Source organism: Bufo bufo, chromosome 4 (genome assembly GCF_905171765.1).
Source record: "Bufo bufo chromosome 4, aBufBuf1.1, whole genome shotgun sequence".
In the NCBI taxonomy this organism is placed as follows: Eukaryota; Metazoa; Chordata; class Amphibia; order Anura; family Bufonidae; genus Bufo; species Bufo bufo.
The window spans coordinates 118074200-118100981 of record NC_053392.1 but is presented as its reverse complement, the minus strand read 5'-3'; the positions used below and the strand labels follow the sequence as shown (position 1 = coordinate 118100981).

Here is a 26782-nt window from a genome sequence, read left to right as displayed (position 1 = left end):
TTATGTATGTTTTACACAATGATTTCATTTTTAAAACAAAAAAAATGTTTGTGTCTCCATAGTTTTTTGGGCGAATATCTTAAGTAGGGTCTCATTTTTTGCGGGATGAGATGACGGTTTGATTGGCACTATTTTGGGGTGCATATGACTTTTTGATTGCTTGCTATTACACTTTTTGTGACGTAAGATGACAAAAAATTGCTTTTTTTACACCGTTTATATTTTTTTTTTTTTACGGTGGTCACCTGAGGGGTTAGGTCATGTGATATTTTTATAGAGCCGGTCGATATGGACGCGGCGATACCTAATATGTATAAGTTTTTCATGTTTTAGTGTTTCCATAGTCTAAGAGCCATAGTCTTTTCAGTTTTTAGGCGATTATCTTGGGTAGGGTATGATTTTTGCGGGATGAGATGACGGTTTGATTGGTACTATTTTGGCGTACATGCGACTTTTTTGATCACTTTTATTACCTTTTTTGGGAAGTAAAGTGGGCAAAATTTCAATTTCCTAATAGTTTTTATTTTTTTATTTTTATGGCATTCACCGTGCGGGGAAAGTAACATGACCATTTTATAGATCAGGTCGTTACGGATGCGGCGATACCAAACATGTGTAGGGAATTATATTTTTTTCATTTTTAATCAGTGATAAATGTGTTTTTTGATTTTTACTTTTTTTCATTTCTTTTCACTTTTTTTTTGACCCAGACCCACTTGGTTCTTGAAGATCCAATGGGTCTGATGTCTGTATAATACAGTACAGTACACCATATAGTGTATTGTACTGTATTTTACTTACACTTTGTCTGAACAGATCTATGCCTTTAGCACAGATCTGTTCAGCACCATTGACAGCAGGATGCCTGAGACGGCGTCCTGTTGCCATGGGAACCTTCCCCGTCTGCTCAGTAGTGGTCAGAACTTCGCAGACGGGGAAGGGTAAGAACGGGGCTCTCTAGGGGCTGTCTGGGGGCTCTCTCCCTCTCCATCGGGGGGCTGCAAAGGCACAGCAGCCCCCCGATGGGAGAGGGAGGGCGCTCCCTCTTACTGTTAACGTTTTCCATACAGCGGTCCGTACGGACCGCGGTATGGAAAGGGTTAAACGGCTGACATCTGCACAGATGTCAGCCGTTTATACCAGGGTGTCAGCAATGTGCTGACACCCTGGTATACCCACTGTACACCAACGAATTTTCAAGAGGAGGCGGGCGGTGCGGCAGGCGGGATCGCGATCCCCCGCCCGCCTCCTCCCGCACCGCCCCGACCGCCCACAACTCCCCCCCCTGCACCACACGCCGACTAAAAATCATGCAGGGGTGCAGAAACTGCAGAAAGCGCAGCAAACCGCAGGTCTGAATTGACCTGCGGTTTGCGGCGATCACCGATACGTGGGGGTCACATGACCCCCCCTGGCGTTGTGACAGGATGCCGGCTGAATGATTTCAGCCGGCATCCCGTTCCGATTAACCCCCGCTGCGCCGGAAAGACGATTTACAGTTAGGACGTACCGGTACGCCCTGCGTCCTTAAGGGGTTAAGAAATGAATCAAAAAAGAATTTCTGAGTCTATTTTTATTAATAACAAAGGGATGTTCAAAGAAGCACATACATGATGGATCTGGGTGGCTACTAGTTCTGTTCTGCTTTAATTTTGGATAGAAGTATTTTTGTTGTCTATAAGTAATTTTAATATTATCAAAAAAACTCCCTTGTTATTTCTCCAAAGGCTCATATTTCGCTGTTGCCATTGCAAAGGCAAGCGACCAGAACATCTCAATGAAGAATCTTAAAGGTAAAAAATCATGTCACACAGCCATTGGACGCACCGCTGGATGGAATATACCTTTTGCTATTGTCCATAGCGAAACTGGAACTTGTGATCTGTGTAAGTTGACGCTGACTTAAGAATGAGTGCATGGTTTTCTGATTCTCTAAATGTTTTTAGGTACTAGTTTCCTTAGCTTGACAAGCATGAAGCAGTTTTAATAAAAATATTTGTGCAGTGGCTCACCAGTTTAGTATTATGGAGTGAGGCACACTCTCACTAGTTGCTGCACGGGATGAGTTTGGAGACGGTGATACGGTAGTAACAAAATGGTATATATATATATATATATATTTTTTTAAATATAAAGAATTTGGTATAAAAAGGTAACAAAGCAGTAGGGGCGGGGGAGTCTTCTCTTCGTGTTGGATATCTGTATTGGGATTTGTTATGATGTCTACTGCTGGCTAAGTATACTGGATAGTAACGAATATTCGGCTGGGAATTGTAGTGTTTAGTTACAATTATATATCATATCCACCTTTGCTGAATACATCAAATACATAAAGTGCCAAGTGCTCAATATAGTGCTGGGTACATAGATATGCTGAGTACATACACTCGTCTAAAGAATTATTAGGAACACCTATTCTATTTCTCATTAATGCAATCATCTAGTCAACCAATCACATGGCAGTTGCTTCAATGCATTTAGGGGGGTGGTCCTGGTCAAGACAATCTCCTGAACTCCAAACTGAATGTCAGAATGGGAAAGAAAGGTGATTTAAGCAATTTTGAGCGTGGCATGGTTGTTGGTGCCAGACGGGCCGGTCTGAGTATTTCACAATCTGCTCAGTTACTGGGATTTTCACGCACAACCATTTCTAGGGTTTACAAAGAATGGTGTGAAAAGGGAAAAACATCCAATATGCGGCAGTCCTGTGGGCAAAAATGCCTTGTGGATGCTAGAGGTCGGAGGAGAATGGGCCGACTGATTCAAGCTGAAGAGCAACGTTGACTGAAATAACCACTTGTTACAACCGAGGTATGCAGCAAAGCATTTGTGAAGCCACAACACGCACAACCTTGAGGCGGATGGGCTACAACAGCAGAAGACCCCACCGGGTACCACTCATCTCCACTACAAATAGGAAAAAGAGGCTACAATTTGCACGAGCTCACCAAAATTGGACTGTTGAAGACTGGAAAAATGTTGCCTGGTCTGATGAGTCTCGATTTCTGTTGAGACATTCAAATGGTAGAGTCCGAATTTGGAGTAAACAGAATGAGAACATGTATCTATCCTCTGATGGCTACTTCCAGCAGGATAATGCACCATGTCACAAAGCTCGAATCATTTCAAATTGGTTTCTTGAACATGACAATCAGTTCACTGTACTAAAATGGCTCCCACAGTCACCAGATCTCAACCCAATAGAGCATCTTTGGGATGTGGTGGAACGGGAGCTTCGTGCCCTGGATGTGCATCCCTCAAATCTCCATCAACTGCAAGATGCTATCCTATCAATATGGGCCAACATTTCTAAAGAATACTATCAGCACCTTGTTGAATCAATGCCACGTAGAATTAAGGCAGTTCTGAAGGTAAAAGGGGGTCCAACACCGTATTAGTATGGTGTTCCTAATAATTCTTTAGGTGAGTGTAGATGTAAAATGAAGATAAACTTATCCTGTATACATAGAGTGCCAGATTTTGGCTGAATACAAAATATTAATAAATGCTGAATAAAGTGCCAAGTGCTCAATATAGTGCTGAATACATAGATATGCCGGGTACATGGATATATAAGATTATACCGAATACATGGAGTGCCAGATCTTGGCTGAATAAATAGTATCAATTAAAATGCTGAGTATTAATTAAAACCTCAGTAAAAATATATATATAGGCTTTGGCTTCTTGGGACAGTACACAACAAATATTTCCCAAAGATATTTGGCCTGTTTGAGTGATAGATATGATGTTAGTCCTGGGTAACAACACAATGAATGTCATCAATCGTATAGTGTTGTTGATTCAGGTTAGTAGTTCACTTGTTTTTTAAGCGTTGTGTGGAAATCATATAAAAAGTCACATAAAAATCCTATAGACAAAAGGTTGTATAGGCAAATAAAAGGTAGTTCCACTTTGAATCGATAAAAATGTTGGGTTTTTGGTACTTTACCACTCTGCTGTGTGCCGCTCTGCCTGTCCGTATCGTCCACGATCTCTTTTTGCCCTGCAAGGACCTACGTGGTGTCCCACGTGGTCCGTTGTGCGTATGTTGTGGCGACCCACGTGACAAAGGCGGGGCAACACGTCACACTTGGAGGTGGTTGTGATTCGTCCTTAGTTTCAGAGCGGAAGTTCACTTTTGGAGTGTCAGATTGTGATTGGCTTTTAGCTTTTGGTCCTGCAGGAAGCGGCAAACACTTAAATTTCAAATAATTTCGAATAACTTCAGCGTTAGTAATCCAGTAATCTTAACTTGTATAGCCCTCGAGTTCCTTTCACCAAACGCGTTTCGAAGCCTATTGCTGCTCCTTCCTCAGTGGCTTACTGGATACTGATGAGGGTGATTTAAACAGTTTTCTTGAGATGGGCGTTGCGATTACCCAATTAGGTAATCTCGAAAATCCGGACTGGATTTCGTTAGATTTTGGTTTTGTTTGAGTTGCCGGATAAAACGCAGTGATAGTTGCATAGGTGAAAAAAGAGACCTGTCTCAAAACATTAAAAGTTGGCCTATTTCGGAACATTAAAAGTTATCTTGTCTAAAAACAATGTTGTATTTCCCTCAATGTCTCAATTGAGTGTTGTATCTTGGGCATCTAGAGTTATCTGGTCTTATTTATTTAATCTAATGATAAGCAGTGAGGGTACGTGAATGGTGGTTCTCTTATCATTTTGTCTACATGGGTACTTGCAATTTTTTGCCACAAATTAATAAAAAAAACGCAGGTGCGTTTCGAGTGCGGTTTTCATGCGTTTTTGTGTTTTGGACGTTATATTTAATCATATCATCTTGCAATGACTCTTTATGGTAGATATAGTGACTGAGTGTTTGTCATAGAAAACGTGTATGCGTTTTTGTTGCGTTTTCTTTGCGTTTTTATATTTTTTGTTTTTTTTTATATATTTTTTATATTCTTTTGTATTGAATACAATTGTGTCATCTTATAGTGACTTCATATGTTCTTTTAACGGGTTATATTTAAGGTATTTCGGTTTTAGTGTTGATATGATAAGAAGGGATGATAGGTGATGGGAATAGGAGATGAAAATAGGAGATGTTTTGAGACAGGTCTCTTTTTTCACCTATGCAACTATCACTGCGTTTTATCCAGCAACTCAAACAAAACCAAAATCTAACGAAATCCAGTCCGGATTCGAGATTACCTAATTGGATAATCGCAATGCCCATCTCAAGAAAACTGTTTAAATCACCCTCATCAGTTCCAGTATACTGCCACTGAGGAAAGAGCAGCAATAGGCTCCAAAACGCGTTTGATGAAAGGAACTCGAGGGCTAGACAATTTAAGATTACTGGATTACTACCACTGAAGTTATTCGAAATGATTAGAAATTATTTGAAATTTAAGTGTTTGCAGCTTCCTGCAAGACCAAAAGCTAAAAGCCAATCACAATCCGACACTCCAAAAGTGAACTTCCACCCTGAAACTAAGGACGAATCACAACCACCTCCGAGTGTGACGTGTTGCCCCGCCTTTGTCACGTGGGACGCCACGACATACCCACAACGGACCACGTGGGACGCCGCGTAGGTCCTTGCAGGGCAAAAAGAGATCGTGGACGATACGGACAAGCAGAGCGGCACACAGCGGAGTGGTAAAGTACCAAAAACCCAACATTTTTATCGATTCAAAGTGGAACTACCTTTTTTTTGCCTACACAACCTTTTGTCTATAGGATTTTTATGTGACTTTTTATATGATTTCCACACAACGCTTAAAAAACAAGTGAACTACTAACCTGAATCGACAACACTATACAATTGATGACATTCATTGTGTTGTCACCCAGGAACTAACATCATGTCTATCATTTAAACGGGCCAAATATCTTTGGGAAATATTTGTTGTGTACTGTCCCAAGAAGCCAAAGCCTATATATATTTTTTTACTGGGGTTTTAATTAATACTCAGCATTTTAATTGATACTAAGGAATTATTTATTCAGCCAAGATCTGGCACTCCATGTATTCAGTATAAGCTTATATATCCATGTACCCGGCGTATCTATGTATTCAGCACTATATTGAACACTTGGCACTTTATTCAGCATTTACAGTTGCAAGAAAAAGTATGTGAACCCTTTGGAATGATATGGATTTCTGCACAAATTGGTCATAAAATGTGATCTGATCTTCATCTAAGTCACAACAATAGACAATCACAGTCGGATTAAACTAATAACACACAAAGAATTAAATGTTACCATGTTTTTATTGAACACACCATGTAAAAATTCACATTGTAGGTGGAAAAAGTATGTGAACCCCTAGACTAATGACATCTCCAAGAGCTAATTGGAGTGAGGTGTCAGCCAACTGGAGTCCAATCATCGAGATGAGATTGGAGGTGTTGGTTACAGCTGCCCTGCCCTATAAAAACACACACCAGTTCTGGGTTTGCTTTTCACAAGAAGCATTGCCTGATGTGAATGATGCCTCGCACAAAAGAGCTCTCAGAAGACCTACGATTAAGAATTGTTGACTTGCATAAAGCTGGAAAGGGTTATAAAAGCCACCAAAAGCCTTGCTGTTCATCAGTCCACGGTAAGACAAATTGTCTATAAATGGAGAAAGTTCTGCATTGCTGCTACTCTCCCTAGGAGTGGCCGTCTTGTAAAGACTGCAAGAGCACAGCGCAGACTGCTCAATGAGGTGAAGAAGAATCCTAGATTGTCAGCTAAAGACTTACAAAAGTCTCTGGCATATGCTAACATCCTTGTTAGCGAATCTACGATACGTAAAACACTAAACAAGAATGGATTTCATGAGAGGATATCAAAGAGGAAGTCACTGCTGTCCAAAAAAACCATTGCTGCACGTTTACAGTTTGCAGAACAGCACCTAGATGTTCCACAGCAGTACTGGCAAAATATTCTGTGGACAGATGAAACCAAAGTTGAGTTGTTTGGAAGAAACACACAACACTATGTGTGGAGAAAAAGAGGCACAGCACACCAACATCAAAACCTCATCCCAACTGTGAAGTATGGTGGTGGGGGAATCATAGTTTGGGGCTGCTTTGCGGCATCAGGGCCTGGACAGATTGCTATCATCGAAGGAAAAATGAATTCCCAAGTTTATCAAGACATTTTGCAGGAGAACTTAAGGCCATCTGTCCACCATCTGAAGCTCAACAGAAGATGGGTGTTGCAACAGGACAACAACCCAAAGCATAGAAGTAAATCAACAACAGAATGGCTTAAACAGAAGAAAATACGCCTTCTGGAGTGGCCCAGTCAGAGTCCTGACCTCAGCCCGATTGAGGTGCTGTGGCATGACCTCAAGAAAGCGATTCACACCAGACATCCCAAGAATATTGCTGAACTGAAACAGTTCTGTGAAGAGGAATGGTCAAGAATTACTCCTGATCGTTGTGCACGTCTGATCTGCAACTACAGGAAACGTTTGGTTGAAGTTATTGCTGCCAAAGGAGGTTCAACCAGTTATTAAATCCAAGGGTTCACATACTTTTTCCACCTGCACTGTGAACGTTTACATGGTGTGTTCAATAAAAACATGGAAACATTTAATTCTTTGTGTGTTATTAGTTTAAGCAGACTGTGATTGTCTATTGTTGTGACTTAGATGAAGATCAGATCACATTTTATGACCAATTTGTGCAGAAATCCATATCATTTCAAAGGGTTCACATACTTTTTCTTGCAACTCTATATATATTTTGTATTCAGCCAAAATCTGGCACTCTATGTATCCAGCATAAGTTTATCTTCATTTTACATCTATGTACTCAGCATATCTATGTACCCAGCACTATATTGAGCACTTGGCACTTTATGCATTTGATGTATTCAGCAAAGGTGGAAATGATATATAATTGTAACTAAACACTATAATTCACAGCCGAATATACGTCACTATCCAGTATACTTAGCCAGCAATAGACATATATACCATTTTGTTACTATCACTGTCTCCAAACTCATTCCGTGCAGCAACTAGTGAGAGTGTGCCTTTCATACTTATTTACAATGAACCAGTTTTAGCCAGTTTGTCATGGGCTCCCCAACCCAATGGGTTCGTGTTTGCCTGGCGGTGGGTCCATTGAGCTTGGAAAAACAGTTGGGAGGTGTCATTCTCTCTGAGATAGTAACATAGTAACATAGTATATAAGGCCAAAAAAAGACATTTGTCCATCCAGTTCAGCCTGTTATCCTGCAAGTTGATCCAGAGGAAGGCAAAAAAAAAAAAAACTGTGAGGTAGAAGACAATTTTCCCCACTTAAGTGGAAAAGAAATTCCAAACTCCAATCAGGCAATCATAATAACTCCCTGGATCAACGACCCCCCTCTAGTAGCTATAGCCTGTAATATTATTACACTCCAGAAATACATCCAGGTCCCTCTTGAACTTTTTTAGTGAACTCACCATCACTACCTCCTCAGGCAGAGAGTTCCATAGTCTCACTGCTCTTACCGTAAAGAATCCTCTTCTATGTTTGTGTACAAACCTTCTTTCTTCTGGACGCAGAGGATGTCCCCTTGTCACAGTCCTGGGGATAAATAGATGATGGGAGAGATCTCTGTACTGACCCCTGATATATTTATACATAGCCATTAGATCTCTCCTCAGTCGTCTTTTTTCTAAACTGAATAACCCTAATGTTGATAATCTTTCAGGGTACTGTAGTGGCCCCATTCCAGTTATTACTTTAATTGCCCTCATCTGTACCCTCTCCAGCTCTGCTATGTCTGCCTTCTTCACAGGAGCCCAGAACTGTACACATTACTCCATGTGTGGTCTGACTAGTGATTTGTAAAGTGGTAGGACTATGTTCTCATCACGGGCATCTATGCCCCTTTTTGATGCAACCCATTATCTTATTGGCCTTGGCAGCAGCTACCTGACACTGGTTTCTACAGCTTAGTTTTCTGTTCACTAAAATTCCTAGGTCCTTCTCCATGCCAGTGTTACCCAGTGTTTTACTATTTAGTATGTACGGGTGACTTGCATTATTCCTTCCCATGTGCATAACCTTACATTTGTCAGTGTTAAACCTCATCTGCCACTTATCTGCCCAAGCCTCCACTCTATCCAGATCCATCTGTAGCAGTATACTGTCCTCTTCAGTGTTAATACTTTAAACAGTTTATTGTCATCTGCAAATATTGATATTTTACTGTGCAAGCCTTCTACAAGATCATTAATAAATATATTGAAGAGAATAGGGCCCAATCCTGACCCCTGAGGTACTCCACTAGTGACAGTGACCCAATCTGAGTGTGTACTGTTAATAACCCTCTCCGGTTTTGGCGATCCTTTCTAAACAGACTGTAACCCTGTACATTAACCGCCCAGTCATAGCTATCATCCAGCCATGTCTCAGTTATTCCCACTATGTCATAGTTCTCCTCACACATCACTAATTTCAGTTTCCCAGTTTTATTATTCAGGCTTCTGGTATGAGTATACATACATTTAAAAGGTTTATGTATATTTTTGTACCCTACTCTTTTCCTTCTGAGCTGTTCTAGTCCCTCCTTCCATTTCTCTCCCAGTCCCATTACCTTGCCCCCGGGCTCTATCTGCACTATCTTCCCATCCTATAACGTAATTACCCTCCCCCCCAGTCCCTAGTTTAAACACTCCTCCAACCTTCTAGCCATCTTTTCACCCAACACAGCTGCCCCTTACCCATTGAAGTGCAGCCAATCCCTACCATAGAGCCTGTAGCCAACAGAGAAGTTGGCCCAGTTCTCCAGGAACCCAAACCTCTCCTTCCTACACCAGTTCTTTGAGGTCCTTGCTCTAAGCTTTTGACCTAAATCCCTAAAATCATTTTTAAGGACGCTCCACCTACCTCTAACTTTGTCATTGGTTCCGATATGGACCATGAACGCTGGATCTTCTCCAGCCCCTCCTAGTAATCTGTCAACCCGATCCGCGATGTGTCGAACTCGAGCGCCAGGAAGACAACCGTTCGACGATCCTGGTCTTTGTGACAGATTGCCCTATCTGTACCCCTAATAATTGAGTCTCCCACTACCAGCACCTGTCTGGCCTGCCCTGCTCTCCTGGTCCCCTGCTTACTGGAGCTGACATTTCCCTGACTGGCAGAGGAAGTGTCTGGCTGCAGCAGTGCTCTACCTTCACTGACATCCCCCTCATCTGCCAACTGTGAAAACTTATTGGAGTCAGATCAGGGCTAGCCTCCCTGGCACTATGTTGGGGGTTGTTGCTGGGTTAAATACACACTCAGATCAAATACCGTACATCTAACAGACTGTCTTGCTGCTCTTATTCAGACCTTCTTACATGGAAGACTATGTATGTAGACCAAGTATGAAGGAGTATCATGTACGTAGTAAGGCAGTATAACAGCAAACAGAAAAGCAAGTGTTAAAAGTGACCCCCCACACTCTCTGGGGAAATCTGAGCTAGTCTACAAAGGAGAATATCACCTTCGCTCAGTCACGGAGGACTGCATGGCAAAATACTATGTATTCTGTCAGTTAAAATTAACAACCCTCTACAGGTGCAGATGTCACAATTTCTAGTGGACTTTTACATTTATTCAGCTGGCAGGATGGGTAGATAAGATCTGTGTGACCAAACAACTGGTCTCATATTACAAAATGTCTATTAACCTTGTGGTGTGAACATTAGCAGTAGATATTATACAACATGTTTGAACTTAGTTCATGTTCTTTTACAATTTTCAGCAACTTTCTTTAAAGAGAGCTGTGCACCTGGTGCTGATGTTAACTCCAACCTCTGCAAATTGTGTGCTGGTGACCCACAGAAACCACTGGATGACTCAAAATGTTTGGCAAATAACAGAGAACTGTACTATAGCTACCATGGAGCATTCAGGTATCATAATGTTTTTACTTATAACTTGTGAACAGAAGAATAGCTAAAGAGATGGAAAGGTAGCAGTTGCTCCCAGGCTCTGGTGTCTGGGGGGCCCTAAAGGGCCGCTGCCACACGAGATGACATCACTTTTATAAATGGCACATAGTAGTAGGGGGTAGTGTTGAGCGAATCAAAGCCAAACGAATTGACTTCGATCCAAATTTCAGGAAAAATTTGATTCACCGCAAAGCCGAATTTCCTCGCACTTCGTGGTAACGAATCACTTTTTTTCTGAAATGGCGTTAAAAATAAAATACATACTCACCTCATCCATTTTCTTGCAAAGAGGCTGTCGCAGCCATCTCAATTGCAGAAACCGTGCAAAATCTTGCGTGGGGTCTTGTGTCACGTCATCACGTCACTGCGCTGGCCGGGCACGGTGACATCATCACATTACTGCGCAAGATTTTGCCACAATGTCTTCAATCAAGATGGCCGCGATGGCCTTTCAGCAATCAAATGGATAAGGTTTGTTTTTTAAAACCAGATTAACTCTTGAAAGGCCATAATTTTAATCTCCGATGCCGCTGTCAGCAATGAACGCAGCATCTGAGGGGTTCAATGATGGGGGCGGCGCGATCGCTGTTCCCATCATTTCACCCGCTACATGCAAAGGAATGCATTCCGTGACGAAGTAATTCACCACAAATCTAATTTCTTTGTGAAATTCAGCAAAGCAGCTGAATTTAATTTTTCAGAACTTCGCTCATCTCTAGTCGGCGGTGTTGGGCCAAGAAACGTAAAGTTGTTCCTCTGTCTCTGGAGAATGTAAAACAATGTTGTAGATTATTCTAGATATACATCTCTTACAGTCTTATCATATAATTTAACTGCTTGCTGCCCTATGACACATATGTCATCATACGTATCAAACATACTGTCCAGTGTGACCAGGTTATCACTGCTGTGGTGTTCATGCTGGCAAGACTGGAACGATGGCTGAAACAGACAGCTGCAGTTTAACTATTTAACAGTTAATATCCAAGAAACTTCTGATCACCACTAGTGTTGAGCGAGAATATTTGAATCGCGAATTTCAATTGCGAATATCGCCACTTCGAGAATTCGCGAATATTTTGAATATAGTGCTATATATTTGTATTTGCGAATAGTGTTGATCGCGAATATCGGCACTTAGCAACATCCCTAGCAACCAATAGGAAAGTTGCCTTCCCCTTAGTGATTGCGAATATTCTAATCGTGAATATTTATCGCGAATATATTACATTGCCGATTTTCGCAATTAAGTAAATAATATAGAGATCACAAATTCTCGAATTTGCTAATTTATGGCGAATATTTGAAATATCGCGAATACGAATATTGCCTATGCCGCTCATTACTAATCACCACCAGTTAATTTCTTCAAGTCATGATCAATAATGACTGGGGAATCCAGGGGTAGAGAAGGGTAGAGGTTCTCCTTTTAGATGGCCTCATAGGGAGTAAGCAAACCATAATCCATTGAGGGATCCCAGATGTAGCTGGCCATGCTGCTTGTTAGGGCCATTTTAAAGGCAATTGACACATTTGGGGTCATTTATATATTGATTTAAATGTATGTGGGGATAAAAAATAAATTGTAATTCTGTATTATTAAAAAAAAGCTTTCTTTGGCTTCTGCAGCTTTTTTGTTTCACAGTACATATCAGTTGCAGAATGCTGCTCTGTGATAAATTCACTTGGTCTCCAGATCCTCTCTCCACTACTTAACGATCTTTGAAGCTAATTTATGATCAAATCAAAATTTGACACGCTCATAAATCAACTTAGAAGTTTAAGAGACTTCAAATAAGTGGCTATCCATATAAAGCATACAAATGGCTTTTCATTGTATCTCATAGAAGGGAAGTGACAAAATCTTTCTCATCACTAGACATTTCCTTTAACAGAAAGATACACATCATGCCTGCCTATTTTTAAAGAGGAGCCATCTGTACCTTTACTGCAGACTGCTGGCAATCTATTCATAACTTCAGGCAGTTATGAAGGAACGGTACAAAATAGAGACATAAGAATAGATGTTACAGAATTGTTAGTACATGGGGAATGCAAGTAGTTTCTACAGCAGACATCTCTGGAGACAGGTCCTCTTTAAGGTTTTGAAATAATCTTTTAACTAAGACAGAAGAAGTTTTCATGTTATTTGCACTTTTACATGTGACAGGATGATCTAGAGCAAAGTCCATAAAGCATTTGTCAACTTTCTGATGTCACACAAATGGTTAAGTCCCAGTGTAATTTTTCTATTTTTCTACTCCGATAAAGGTGCCTTATCGAGAAAGGAGATGTTGCTTTTGTGAAGCACACGACTCCCTTTGAGGTCATTAAAGGTAAGTATTCCCCTATATACTCCTCATATATGTACACAGATGGACGGCACGCTCAGTAGTCCCTGTAGGCAGTGGATCAGTGATTGGATGGAGTGGTCACATTTTTACTGTGGCACCTGTGAACATAGACCATACATACGACAATAGGACCATGCACCAATGATGCTTCATTAAAGGGACTGTCCCATAAGGTGTACATTTACTTTTAAGGGGTTGTGGCACCTGTTATGCATCATTAAAAGGACTGTCCAGGATTTTTATATTGATTGCCTATCCTCTGGACATGCTATCACTATCTGATCTGTAGGGCTCCTACCCCACTCCCGTCAATCAGCTGTTCCCAAGTAGCTCCGGTGTCAAGAGTAAGCACTAAAGCTACACAGTTCAATCCATTGTGTAGTAGATGAAGCTTGTTATCGCAGAGCTCCTTCTATTCTCTTCAGTGGGTTAACTTTCACCTTTCTAATGGATAATCATCTCTTACTTAGGCTACATGCACACGACCGTGCCGTTTTTTGCGGTCCGCAAACCGCGGATCCGCAAAAAATGGAAGCCACCCGTGTGCTTTCCGCAATTTGCGGAACGGGCAGCCCATTGTAGACATGCCTATTCTTGTCCGCAAAACAGACAAGAATAGGACATGCTATATTTTTTTTGCGTGGCCACGGAACGGAGCAACGGATGCGGACAGCACATGGAGTGCTGTCCGCATCTTTTGCGGCCCCATTGAAGTGAATGGGTCTGCCGCCGAGCCGCAAAAACTGCGGCTCGGATGAGGACCCGAAAAACGGTCGTGTGCATGAGGCCTTAAACCGGTGTCTCCTCAAGGCATGGCATAGGACTCAATAGATCACTGCGGGTCGAGACCCCTGACTATCAACCATCATCCATGTGGGAAATTGGGAAAAGTTTATAAGTAATCCCCTAGCCACAGGATAAGGGATAACTAGCTGATCTCTGGTCCCAGTATTCAGATCCCCACAATCCTGAGGCAGGATGGAGGATGGATCACTCCTTCTAAAGGAGAGACAGGTTGAGCATGCGCTCTGCCATTCCATTTATTCTCTTTGGCCGAGCGCTGTACTTTCTCTGGAGCTCCTGTTGAGAATGAATGAAGCATTGCGCATGGATTCTTGGGATCGTGGGGATCCGAACGCTGGAGATCTGCTAGTCATCACCCATCCTTATAAATTTGCCACAACCCTTTAATGGGGTCTCTTTATATTTATCATCTATAAGCACATAATACCAGTCTGTATTATTAAGGAGACCATAGCTTGTCATGTAGCACAAATAAGGGGGTCTATATCAGGACTAGCTGTCCCCTTATATATTCAGTGTATGTTGGCAGCAGCATAGACTGAATCAGCACAAATGGTGATTTTTGGTGCTACATAAAAGATGCAATCACACAGTGAAGAAGTGTTTGCTTGTCCACTGGGTGATCAGCAGCACTTGTACACAGGGCAGTTATAGAGAATGAACGCTTAACTGACCCCAGTCCTTGACCTTTGTGAAAGGGCTTTTGCTAAGATTAATTTTGATTCTACCTTCTTTCTAGATAATCCTGAATGGCTGCAGAATATGAAGAAAGAGGATTTCCGTCTACTATGTAGAGATGGCACTACCAGACCCTTGTCGGACTATAAAGATTGCCACCTTGCTGAAGTTCCCTCTCATGCTGTTGCTACTACACCAAGCAGAAAAGAAGTGGTTGTAAGAATTCTTAAAGAACAGCAGGTCAGATAAAGGCTTCTATTTTTTTTTTCTACAGAATTTATCATCAAATAAAAAAGAAGTCACCTGTATCCTCTGTCCAGATTGTGTCCCTGCTCCCCATCCTGTAAATGTCACCTATAATGTGACTTCCTTGCGATGGCTTGTACATGTATATAACACAAAGCACTTTAAAACGGCCCTGTGGTCTTAAAAGTTTTTGCATGACCAAAAGTAATTTCCCGATATACTTTCTGCTTCAATTCTTTTGTTTTCAAAATCTTTGCTTGTTTTCATTGAATGGGAACCTTCATTCTTTACTTTCAAGGGATAAAATCTGTCCTGACGATATGATAGACACAGGTGCAGTGGAATCCACAAGACACAGCTGTGATATTTGTACTGTACCTGCAATGAGCCATGACCAGTTCAGGTTTTCATTCTCTTGAAGTGAACAATGAAGCCTCCATTTGAACAACAGCAAGTAGAGATCTGGAAAAAGATAATAATAATAATAATAATAATGTAAATAAGAAAATTATACAACATTTAATTGTGAACATATTGTATTTGCTCAAGCCTTTCCTACCCCTGTAACCTTTACATGACCATATCAAGCTTTTTGTTTTTTCTTTACAAGGCTACAGTATGTTCACTATTATATCAAGCTTTTTGTTTGTTTCTTCACCAGGATATGTATGTTTACTAATATATCAAGCTTTTTTTTTTACAAGGCTATGTTCATTATTATATAGTTCTGCTACTTTGTGTTGGGTAATGAGGCACTTGCGCTAGCTTGATCGATCCACTAGAAGAAAACATAGAAACATAGAATGTGTCGGCAGATAAGAACCATTTGGCCTATCTAGTCTGCCCAATATACTGAATACTATGGATAGCCCCTGGCCCTATCTTATATGAAGGATGGCCTTTTGCCTATCCCATGCATGCTTAAACTCCTTCACTGTATTTGCAGCTACCACTTCTGCCGGAAGGCTATTCCCTGCATCCACTACTCTCTCAGTAAAGTAATACTTCCTGATATTACTTTTAAACCTTTGCCCCTCTAATTTAAAACTATGTCCTCTTGTAGCAGTTTTTCTTCTTTTAAATATTCTTTCCTCTTTTACCTTGTTGATTCCCTTTATGTATTTAAAAGTTTCTATCATATCCCCTCTGTCTCGTCTTTCTTCCAAGTTATACATGTTAAGGTCCTTTAATCTTTCCTGGTAAGTTTTATCCTACAATCCATGTACCAGCTTAGTAGCTCTTCTCTGAACTCTCTCCAAAGTATCAATATCCTTCTGGAGATATGGTCTCCAGTACTGAGCACAATACTCCAAATGAGGTCTCACTAGTGCTCTGTAGAGCGGCATGAGCACCTCCCTCTTTCTACTGGTAATTCCTCTTGCTATACACCCAAGCATTCTGCTAGCATTTCCTGCTGCTCTGTGACATTGTCTGCCTACCTTTAAGTCTTCTGAAATAATGATCCCTAAATCCCTTTCCTCAGATACTGAGGTTAGGACTGTATCACTGATTTTATATTCTGCTCTTGGGTTTTTACGTCCCAGGTGCATTATCTTGCACTTATCAACATTAAATTTTAGTTGCCAGATTTTTGACCATTCCTCTAGTTTTCCTAAGTCCTTTTCAATTTGGTGTATTCCTCCAGGAACGTCAACCCTGTTAAAAATCTTTGTGTCATCAGCAAAAAGACACACCTTACCATTGAGGCCTTCTGCAATTTCGCTGATAAAGATATTAAACAATATTGGTCCCAGAACAGATCCCTGAGGTACCCCACTGGTAACAAGACCTTGGTCTGAATATACTCCATTGACTACAACCCTCTGTTGCCTGTCCCTCAGCCACTGCCTAATCCATTCAACAATATGGGAGTCCAAGCCCAATGACTGCACTTTATTGATAAGCCTTCTATGTGGGACAGTATCAAAAGCCTTACTAAAGTCTAGATAAGCGATGTCTACTGCACCTCCTCCATCTATTATTTTAGTCATCCAATCAAAAAAATCAATAAGATTAGTTTGACATGATCTCCCTGAAGTAAACCCATGCTGTTTTTCATCTTTCAATCCATGGGATTTTAGATGGTCCACAATCCTCTCCTTAAGTATGGTTTCCATTAATTTCCCCACTATTGATGTCAGGCTTACTGGCCTATAGTTGTCCGATTCCTCCCTACTACCTTTCTTGTGAATGGGCACAACATTTGCTAATTTCCAATCTTCTGGGACGACTCCTGTTGCCAGTGATTGGTTAAATAAATCTGTTAATGGTTTTGCTAGTTCACTGCTGAGCTCTTTTAATAGCTTTGGGTGTATCCCATCAGGCCCCTGTGACTTATTTGTATTAATTTTAGACAGTTGACTTAGAACCTCTTCCTCTGTAAAGACACATGCGTCAAAACATTCATTAGTCTTCTTTCCCAACTGAAGTCCTTCTCCTTCATTTTCCTTTGTAAAAACTGAACAGAAGTATTCATTGAGGCAGTCAGCTAGTTCTTTATCTTCTTCCATATACCTTCCTTCTTTAGTTTTTAATTTGGTAATTCCTTGTTTTAGTTTCCTTTTTTCATTTATGTATCTGAAGAATGCCTTATCGCCTTTTTTCCCTGACTGAGCTAATTTCTCTTCTGCCTGTGCTTTAGAAGCTCTTATAACTTGTTTGGCCTCTCTCTGCCTAATCTTATAAATTTGTCTGTCATCCTCGTTTTTTTTTTTTTGTTTTTAATGATTTTGGCCACTTCTGCTGAGTACCACAGTGGTCTCTTCCTTTTTTTGCTTTTACTGACAAGCCTAATGCAATCTTCTGTTGCCTTCAATAGTGCCACTTTTAAGTAGTCCCATTTCTCCTGGACTCCAATTAAACTGTTCCAGTCTGATAGGGACTCGTATACCACTAATCTAATTTTAGAAAAGTCAGTTTTTCTAAAATCTAAAACTTTTGTTTTTGTGTGGTGTGACTCAGTCACTGTACTTATAGTAAACCACACTGACTGGTGATCACTAGATCCCAAGCTTTCCCCTACAGTAATATCAGATACCAAATTCCCATTTGTGAATACTAAATCTAAAATGGCCTCCTTCCGGGTTGGCTCCTCCACTACTTGCTGTAGAGATAATCCCAGTAGGGAATTTAGAATATCTGTACTCTTGGCAGAACTAGCTATTTTGGTTTTCCAGTTTACATCTGGAAGATTGAAGTCTCCCATAATGATAACTTCCCCCTTCAATGTCATTTTAGCTATTTCCTCAACTAGTAGATCATCTAATTCTTTGACTTGGGTAGGTGGTCTATATATAACACCTACACGAGTTACCTTATGATTATCAAGCTGCAAGGTAACCCAAACTGACTCTAAATTCTTCTCGCTAACTTGTATCAAATTAGATTTTATGCTATCTTTCACATACAGGGCCACCCCTCCCCCTTCTTGCCTTCTCTGTCTTTCCTGTATAGAGAGAAACCTGGTATTGATATATCCCAGTCATTACTCCCCTTGAACCACGTCTCAGTAACAGCCACTACATCTATATTCTCAGATGCCATTATAGCCTCAAGCTCATTGATCTTATTCCCTAGACTGCGAGCATTTGTAGACAAGACTCTGAGCTTGTCATTTCTTAACCTTTGTGCTACTGGCCTCTTCTGGCATTGTTCCGGGGGGCAGTCGGACTGCTGGATTATCACTCTTTTGCCCCCCTTTCCTAGTTTAAATGCTTCTTAGCAAATACTTGGAACTGTTCACCGAGGACATTCGTTCCCTTGAGAGAAAGATGCAAACCATCTTTCTTGTACAGTTCTTTTCCATTCCAACAAGAGCTATCATGAGACACAAAGCCAAACCCTTGTTTCAGACACCATTCACCAAGCCATACATTGAATTCCTTAATGCGCATCTTCCTGTCATGCTGAAGGTTATGCACAGGCAAAACTGCAGAGAATGAAACAGTTGATGCAACCTCCCGTATATCCTTTCCAAGTGTATGAAAAGCTTCTTTCACCTTTGAAACCTCATTGCAAGCCAGATCGTTTGTCCCAAGATGGAGAATAACATCCACTTCCCTTTCCTGCTTTGCTTGCCTAACTATATTTAGGATCCGTCGTCTATCCCTGCTAGCGGTAGCACCAGGGAGACATCTCACAACACCATTCTCCTCAAACTTCACACCTCTTATGATGGAATCGCCCACCAACAGCTGCTTACTATCAATCCTCACCTTCTCCTTTTTGTCTTTGGCTGCAGTCTTACATACTTTAGGCATGGGAGATGATTGTTTCTCACCCACTGTGCTTGAGCCATCCTCCATGTTGCTCTTGCACTCGGAAAGTGCTGCAAATGAATTATGGAGAGCCACAGACTGTGGGACATGCCTTCTATCCACAACTCTCAGTCTACCTGAACCTACAGTAACCCATCTTCCATTTCTAGGGGGCCTCTGTGGCAGTGGCATTGCAATGTTCTCAGCCTGAGTTTGTTTAGTGGTTAATTTAACAATCTCATATTTCAAAAAGGTGATTTCCTGCTGCATTATGGAGAGCTGTCTACAGATCAGACAGTATCCAAACCTTTGAAGAGTGGAACCTGAAATAAAAGCACAACAATTCCTGCACAGAACCAGATCTGCCATTGTAAAGAGGGGAAAGATTTTAAACAAACAAATCTTACTTGTTTAGATTGTATCCACCTCCAGATTACCTCCTGAGTATCTCCTGAATATCTCCAATTCACTTATACCAGCAGCACTTGAACTAGCAGCCTCTTTTTGAAACACAGTGTCTGAGTATTCACCAGAAACACCACTGAAGATCTGCTACAGTGGAAAAACTCTGAGTTAGACTGTTAGTCTCCTGAATATCTCCAATTCACTTATACCAGCAGCACTTGAACTAGCAGTCTTGGAAAAGCAGCAAGCAGCAACTCCTACTTAAGATCAAACGTTTAACTTCTTTTTATATTTCAGATGAAATTTGGAAAGCAAAACAACCAGTCCCAGTTCAGCATGTTTAAGTCTTCAGGAAGGAGAGATCAGCTCTTCAAGGATTCTACAGAATGCTTACGTGAAATTAAAGTGGCGACAATGAATGATTTCCTTGGAAAGGAGTACTCTGAAGTTATGTCTTCACTTAGCAATTGTACACAATCAGGTACAGTACTTTATCTATTTTCTAGCTTTTCTTTAGTTTCTCTGATTCTTAGATTTCTATATTTCTATAAGAGCCAATGTCAGTTCATTCAAGCTGTGGTGGTCAACCCACTAAATATTGAGGACCTCAAAGGCAGCCATTGACTCCATCAAAGGGTGGCCATCTCATTCAGCCAAAGCAGAGTAAAAGCACACATGCACCTATATGTTAATTACACAAATGTTTTTCGGGTGTTTTCTCCATATATTTTAAATAGTTGAATATAGGTTTGGACTCAACATAAGAAAAAAGTGCCAGAAACACAGACCTTAGACATACAAAATAAAAATCCCATGCATAGATGTATACACAGAAATGTGACATAACTTTTGGGAATAGCAGCGATACCACTGTGCCCACATGACAGAGGAGGAAACAGGGTAGCTCAGTACCGTAGGTTCATGTTTGAGCAATGTACTGGGAAAGGAAGCTATATGAGTTTGCATCAGGCACATAAGGGCCACATATGCACCCTGGGTCAGATAGACATCACTGTCCTCTAAGCAATTTTTCAAAACAAATTTACCATAGTTTTTTTTCTCTTTTATCCACAGAACTGCAAGCAGCTTGCACCTTTCATACCTGCAAGATCTAAAAGATTTAGTCCTGGTCGAATATTGTCACCTATATTCCTACTCATTTATTGCCTTTTTATTAACGTTAAAAAAATGAATGTCCTTCCTTCACACATTTGTCACATGCCTATCATCTTACAATAAATAGAGTGAGATTTTATTTTACATAATGTTTTTTTTGCTCAGATCACCATTATTATCATCATACATTGTAATAGAGATGAGCGAATCACTCGAGATTCGGTTTGGTTCAGGTTTGCAGAATTTATGAAAAAATTTGGTTCAGACCCAAATCAAAGTTGCTCCAATTGCCCTGGAAATCAGTATATAACCCCTGTAGCCTCCTAGGAATTTTTAGGATAACTTGCTATCTTTTTTATTCATTTCTTTTTTATGAATCGGGGGGATGCAATGACAGCAATAGAAAATGATGTCTGAGTAACATTGACATACATAGCTATGGGTAAACACACACTTGACTGTGTTAACATACAGTGTGTTTAAAAACACACTGCGTGGCACATGTGTTATGTTTTTTTAATATTCCAAAGATTCTAAAAATTGTCCCTTATTGGAGCAGATTATGTTTGAACAAACACGGTGTTATGGGATGAAAAAAATGTGGTTTGGGCCATGCCCATACAACACGGACAAGCATTGATTTTCAGAAGAAAAAATGGCTTGTTGTGAAAAAACCTAAAAGAATTATCCCTGTTAATTGGGAGCAACAGCAGTGCAGTGTGGACGGCATGCGGCCACAATAGTGCCTGCAGAAGACGCATAGCATGGAATATGTAAGGCTGTCTATGGATAGTAGGTAGTGTTGAGTGAATTGTAGCCAAACGAATTAAGTTTGATCCGGATTTCAGGGAAAATTTCACAGCAAAGCCACATTTCCTTGTGCTTTGTGGTAACGAATCTATTGTTCCTGAAATGGCGGTAAAAAAAAAATTACATACTGACCTCATCCATTTGCTCACAGAGAGGCTGTCACGGCCATCTTAATTGAAGATACCGATAACTTGCGCAGGGTAATGTATCATTTTTTTGCTGGATTAACCTCTGAAAGCCCACAATTTTAGTATCAGATGTCACGATCAGCAATGAACGAGGCATCTGAGCAGTTCAATGACAGAGGGTGGTGCGATCGCCATTCTCTGTCCTTGCGCCTGCTACATACAAAGGAATGAGCTTCGTGATGAAGTAATATGTCATAAACAGAATTTGAGGCGGGAGCTGTCCGCATGCTGCCATGCCTCAGCCTGGCGTGGCAAGTGGAAAAGTTACTCCATCATATTAAGGAGACTGAACTGGCTGCTGCTACTGCTGCTGCTTGTGGAGGCAGAAGGGGGTGACTCTGAGCGGGGCAGAGAGGGTCCTCCCTTTCAGACACGCTGATGACAGGCATCTGTTCGCTGTAAGCTGCGGCAAGCTGCATACACAGTGTTTCCCCCATTTTCTGTTGATAGCGAGAGTCTAAAAGTATGGCTATCCATACGAGCGAGTCTCCAGGTTGCCATTCTGGCCAACATGTTGGAAGAGCCAGTTCATTCCCCCCCCCCCCCACTGAGGTGATTGGGTGTCCTGGCCGGGTTCACTGTCATCATCATCCTCTTGCTCCTCCAACTCCTCTTCCTCCTCTTCAAGTGGCAGCAACGTCCTCCTTCTCCCCATGGGAGTTTCTCATTGTGGGTCACCAACAGCTACAGGGCAGACAGCAAGATATGGTACCTGTTCTTCTTTCTCCTCCTTCGTCCCCACCTATTGCATGAACATCAGCGTCTCTTCAAAAATACAAATGAGGGGAATGAGGGCCAACTGCTTTTATGAATGGCATGAGCTGTCACTGCCCAAGCTAGAAACAACACATGCTCCCTGCTGAGGAGGTCTTGTACATTACCAAATCTATTATATGTGCAATGTTGAATTCCAGTGAGTTCAAATGTTGTGGATTAAGCGGTGTAGCGGCAGATCATTCTGACGCTGCAAGTCCAGGAGAGTGTTCCTCACAAGTGAGAAGAGGAACAGCTTCTGGGATTCGCGTCGCCACCTGTCCCTTGGTTGAACTTGATGGACATATGTCTTTTTTCAACCGTATTAACTATGTAAGTCTCCTGGTCATCGTAAACACCTTGCGCAAGCCAGTGTATGATGTGCTCTGCTGTTTTTGGGGATGGAACCGTGTCCATGGAGGAGAATAAGTGCTTGCTGCGGCAGCCAGCCCAATACAATCTTGGGGGGGGGGGGGGGGGGATGGGGATCAAAGGGACCTTGCCATGTTGCTGTGATGATGTCTCCACTGCTGCAAAAAACATTGACCGAGAAAGACATGTACTGTCCCTGTCCATAACTACTGCTCCAGGTGTCCACCATAGAGTGCAGCTTGCCTCACAGTGAGAATCGCAAGGGGTGGCCCGTGTTCTCTGCCATGTGAAAGAACAAGGCACTTTTACAATACACAGGTGCACTGGCAGCAACGTGACCAGGTGGGGGTTCAGCTCATAGACAAGCTAATTGCTGGTGGAGGAAAATGAGGAGAAGGAGGAGTCTTAGCAGGAGAAGAAGAATGTCATGATGACAATAATGACAAAGATTATGTATTGCTTTGGGAAGTGGTTTGGCTGCCACTAAGAAGACCAGGAGAAGAAGTACAGACTGATTGGGAATGCTGGCAAGTTGTATTTTCCAAAAAGATCTGGTGATGCCACCTCACATGGTGCAATAGACCTATGAGACCTCTGGTAGCTATGAGTGTGTTTGAATGACCACATATTATTTCAATCCTGCAGATCTTGCACAACACTATGGTTTTGTCTTCCCGCCTTGTGGAGGAAAAGCACCATATGGGAGTTACTTGCACATAGCTACAGCCAGCCAAACTGGGCTTAGCTCTGGTACGCTGTGGGCAAGACCCAAGCACAGTGTCAGCGGCATCACCAGATCCCAAACCAGACTTTGCTCTGGCTGTTTTTTGGGAGGTATGTTGCCTCTGCTCTTTATTGCTGCTGCCACCACCTTTCTCGACTGATGTTGCCTCTTCTTCAGCCCCCCAATCTGGCTCCCAGGTCCTGTCCAGCACAATATCATCATTGGAGTCCTCACCCTTCCTGCCACTTTAATTAGATTGTGAGATCAGGGTGAGATTCTGGGCCCCTCTCTCCTGCTCTGCGTTTTTTCAGACTGCCTCTGCTGCTGCCCCACCACCAATGCCATGAACACAAGTGCCACTATTACGACAACCATTAACAACATCAACAGAGCTATGTAGTCCTCGGTTTTCTCCTCAACCTCCTCCTCAGGGCAGTATAAACAGTGATGACTCTCACGCAATGAGTCAACAGGGAAACTCTCTTGACTATCTGCCATAGGGCGTGGTGGGGTTTTCTTGCCACTTGAGGCGTCCCTATAGAAAGGAGCAGTGAAGATTGAGAAGGCTTCACTGAAAGCCTTCTCTGTGGCTGCAAGGAGGAGAAGAAGGTGTCTGGCATGAGGTGCCACTGTCTAATGTCAAAGTTACACTGGGGAGTAGTCCTGTCTGCATCATCAAGAAATCATTCACGGGTTTCCTCTGCTCATACAGTCGGTCCAACATGTGGAGGTTGGAGCTCCAACATGTGGAAACATTGCATACGAGGCAATGAAGGGGAATACCATTCTGCCTTTGCAGCTCAAGGTGGGTGTGTTTTGCTCCGTAAGAGTGGCTAAAGTGCATGCACAGTTTCTTTGACATTGTCAAGACGTCTTTCAGTTGGGTGGAAGACTTCAGGAACCAAGTGACAACCAGATTAAAGATGTGCACCAGGCAGGGAGCATCGGTTAGCCCTCCCTGACACAGTGCAGACAAAATGTTCTTCGCATTATCGGTGACCATGCTGACCAGGTGCAGAACTGGGTCACCACGCCATGTTTGCATAGGTGGTACTATGCTGGAGGACCACTCTGAACTGTGGCTACAGTGGAGGCTGAGGACAAGGTGGAGGATGAGGTGGCAGAGGAGGCTCACAAATCCCATGATTACAATGTGGATGCATTTCCATCTCCTGGCCAACTTGCTGGTGTGCCTGGGCTGGAACCACATTTACCTAGTGGGCTGTAAAGGACATATGTTGTCCTTGACCATAGTTACAGCTCCACCACATGTCAGCACTGCCATGAACTGTACCAGACACCGACTGGCCTACCTTCAGCTCAACATACATGTGCAGGGCTGGTACAGTTATTTTTAGAGAAGTAATTATGGTTTGGGACTCTCCATCTTGGGTGGGCACAAACCTTCAGTTCTCTGAAATGTTCAGAGTCCACCATATATAGAAAGGCACGGACAGTATTACCAGTAATAGGAAAATGAGCGAGCACTCATACACTTGGCAACCAGATTGACATGTGCAGAAAATATTTATTAAATCTCCATAAAATACAAGCAATAAAATTTATAAGAACAATGTAGCAATAATATACAACATTACAGTCACATATATTGTGGTAGATATGATCGATACTATATTCAATAAAAATATATTCGATAGAAATATTCGATAAATTGAATGGTAGAAAATTAAATGTTGAAATATTCGATAGAATATTCGATACCACTCAATAGTGTCGATAAATTCAATAATATATATCACACCAAAAAAACTTCAAGTATATGCTGTTATTTGGGAAGGAGGGGGTATTATCTTCTAGCACTCTATCCCAATTTGGGAAACTGAATGTCACTGAAAATGTTGTAGGTGTATTCACTGGGAGCTCAATATGTTCATAAAGTGTCCACAGGAATCCTGATAATGTGAAAAGTCTCTTATAGCATATCCTTTTGAGGTCGATATGAGCTTTGAATTGAAGTAAACTTTAAAGTTTTCTTTAAAGTTGTCTTCTGAATGTGACACGGATGCTGAACAAGCTAGCGGATCTACAAGAGGACGAGGGGGATATAGACGAGGAGCCCGTAGAGCTCGTGGTTCCCAACAGGGGGGTAGGTCTGGGAGAGGTTCCCGGGGAGGTTTTTTAGATTTCCCACCGGTGTCCGACTACCTATTGCGCCAGAAGAAAGCCCCCGAGGTCCCCAAGTAGATGAACTACAAGTCATTAATCTGTCCAAACGTGCACTTTCCACCACAGAAATGGGGCTCCTTAAGAGAGGACTCTCATTTGTACCCCTACAAAAGTTCAACCTATTCAATTGGGTTAAAGATTTGCAGCTTTTTGCACGGAGACTTAAATGGAAAAAGTTTTTTAAAATTCATGACAGAAGAAGATGTCAGGAGCTAGGTATTGAGGTAGAGGATCTTCAGGATGTTCAAATTTTGGCAGGACTATCAGAAGAGGGAGAGAGAATGATAGGGGATGGTCCGTTTACGGATCTGAGGAATCCATCAAAAATATTCCCCCCGGTCAGTGATAGTACCCCAATTGATACCTTCCTATATGTAGTAACATGGGACCTCCAAAAACCAGAGGATATACCTTTGGGAAGGGACAACCTGACATTAAGTGAGAGACAGTCTTTGTAGGAACTTGAGAGGGACACGTCTATTGTCATCAAGCCCTCCGACAAAGGAGGCAATATTGTCGTGATGGAGCAGGAGGACTATCGTTCCATGTGTCTCCGTTTACTTGAGGACACCAAGATCTATAAGCGCCTCTCAACTAACCCTACCTCTATATTTAAGCTTGAGCTTGCGACTCTGCTGAATAAGGCCTTTGAGGACAGATTAATTAGCAAAAATGAATTGGAATATCTGCTTCCCAAATCCCCGGTTGTAGCTACATTTTATAGTCTGCCCAAGCTGCACAAATCTGGTCCGGTGTTGAAGGGTAGACCCATTGTCTCGGGCATAGGCGGTCTCACTGCGAATGTGAGTACGTATTTGGACAGAATTTTGCGTCCATTTGTTGCGTCATTACCGTCCTATGCCCGAGACACGATGGATGTACTACAACGTTTGGAGGGCATTCAGTGTGAGGAGGGTGTTCTCCTGACTAGTTTGGATGTTGAGGCCTTGTACAGCTCTATACCCCATGAATCTGGGTGTAGGGCTGTCGAGGCCTTC

The 26782-nt window shown here is 41.9% G+C and overlaps 1 protein-coding gene across 1 annotated transcript in view; it reads left to right on the top strand.

Annotated features, from left to right (window-relative positions):
• Nucleotides 1-20894, top strand: part of LOC120997605 (serotransferrin-A-like) — a 77774-nt gene extending 56880 nt beyond the window's left edge. The window contains exons 12-17 of the mRNA XM_040427748.1: nt 1728-1886; nt 10702-10852; nt 13163-13227; nt 14789-14967; nt 19932-20115; nt 20709-20894. Coding sequence (XP_040283682.1) covers nt 1728-1886; nt 10702-10852; nt 13163-13227; nt 14789-14967; nt 19932-20115; nt 20709-20749 — 779 coding nt within the window. The 3' untranslated portion in view covers nt 20750-20894. The remainder of the gene's footprint in view (nt 1-1727; nt 1887-10701; nt 10853-13162; nt 13228-14788; nt 14968-19931; nt 20116-20708) is intronic.
• The last annotated feature ends 5888 nt before the right edge of the window (nt 20895-26782 follow it).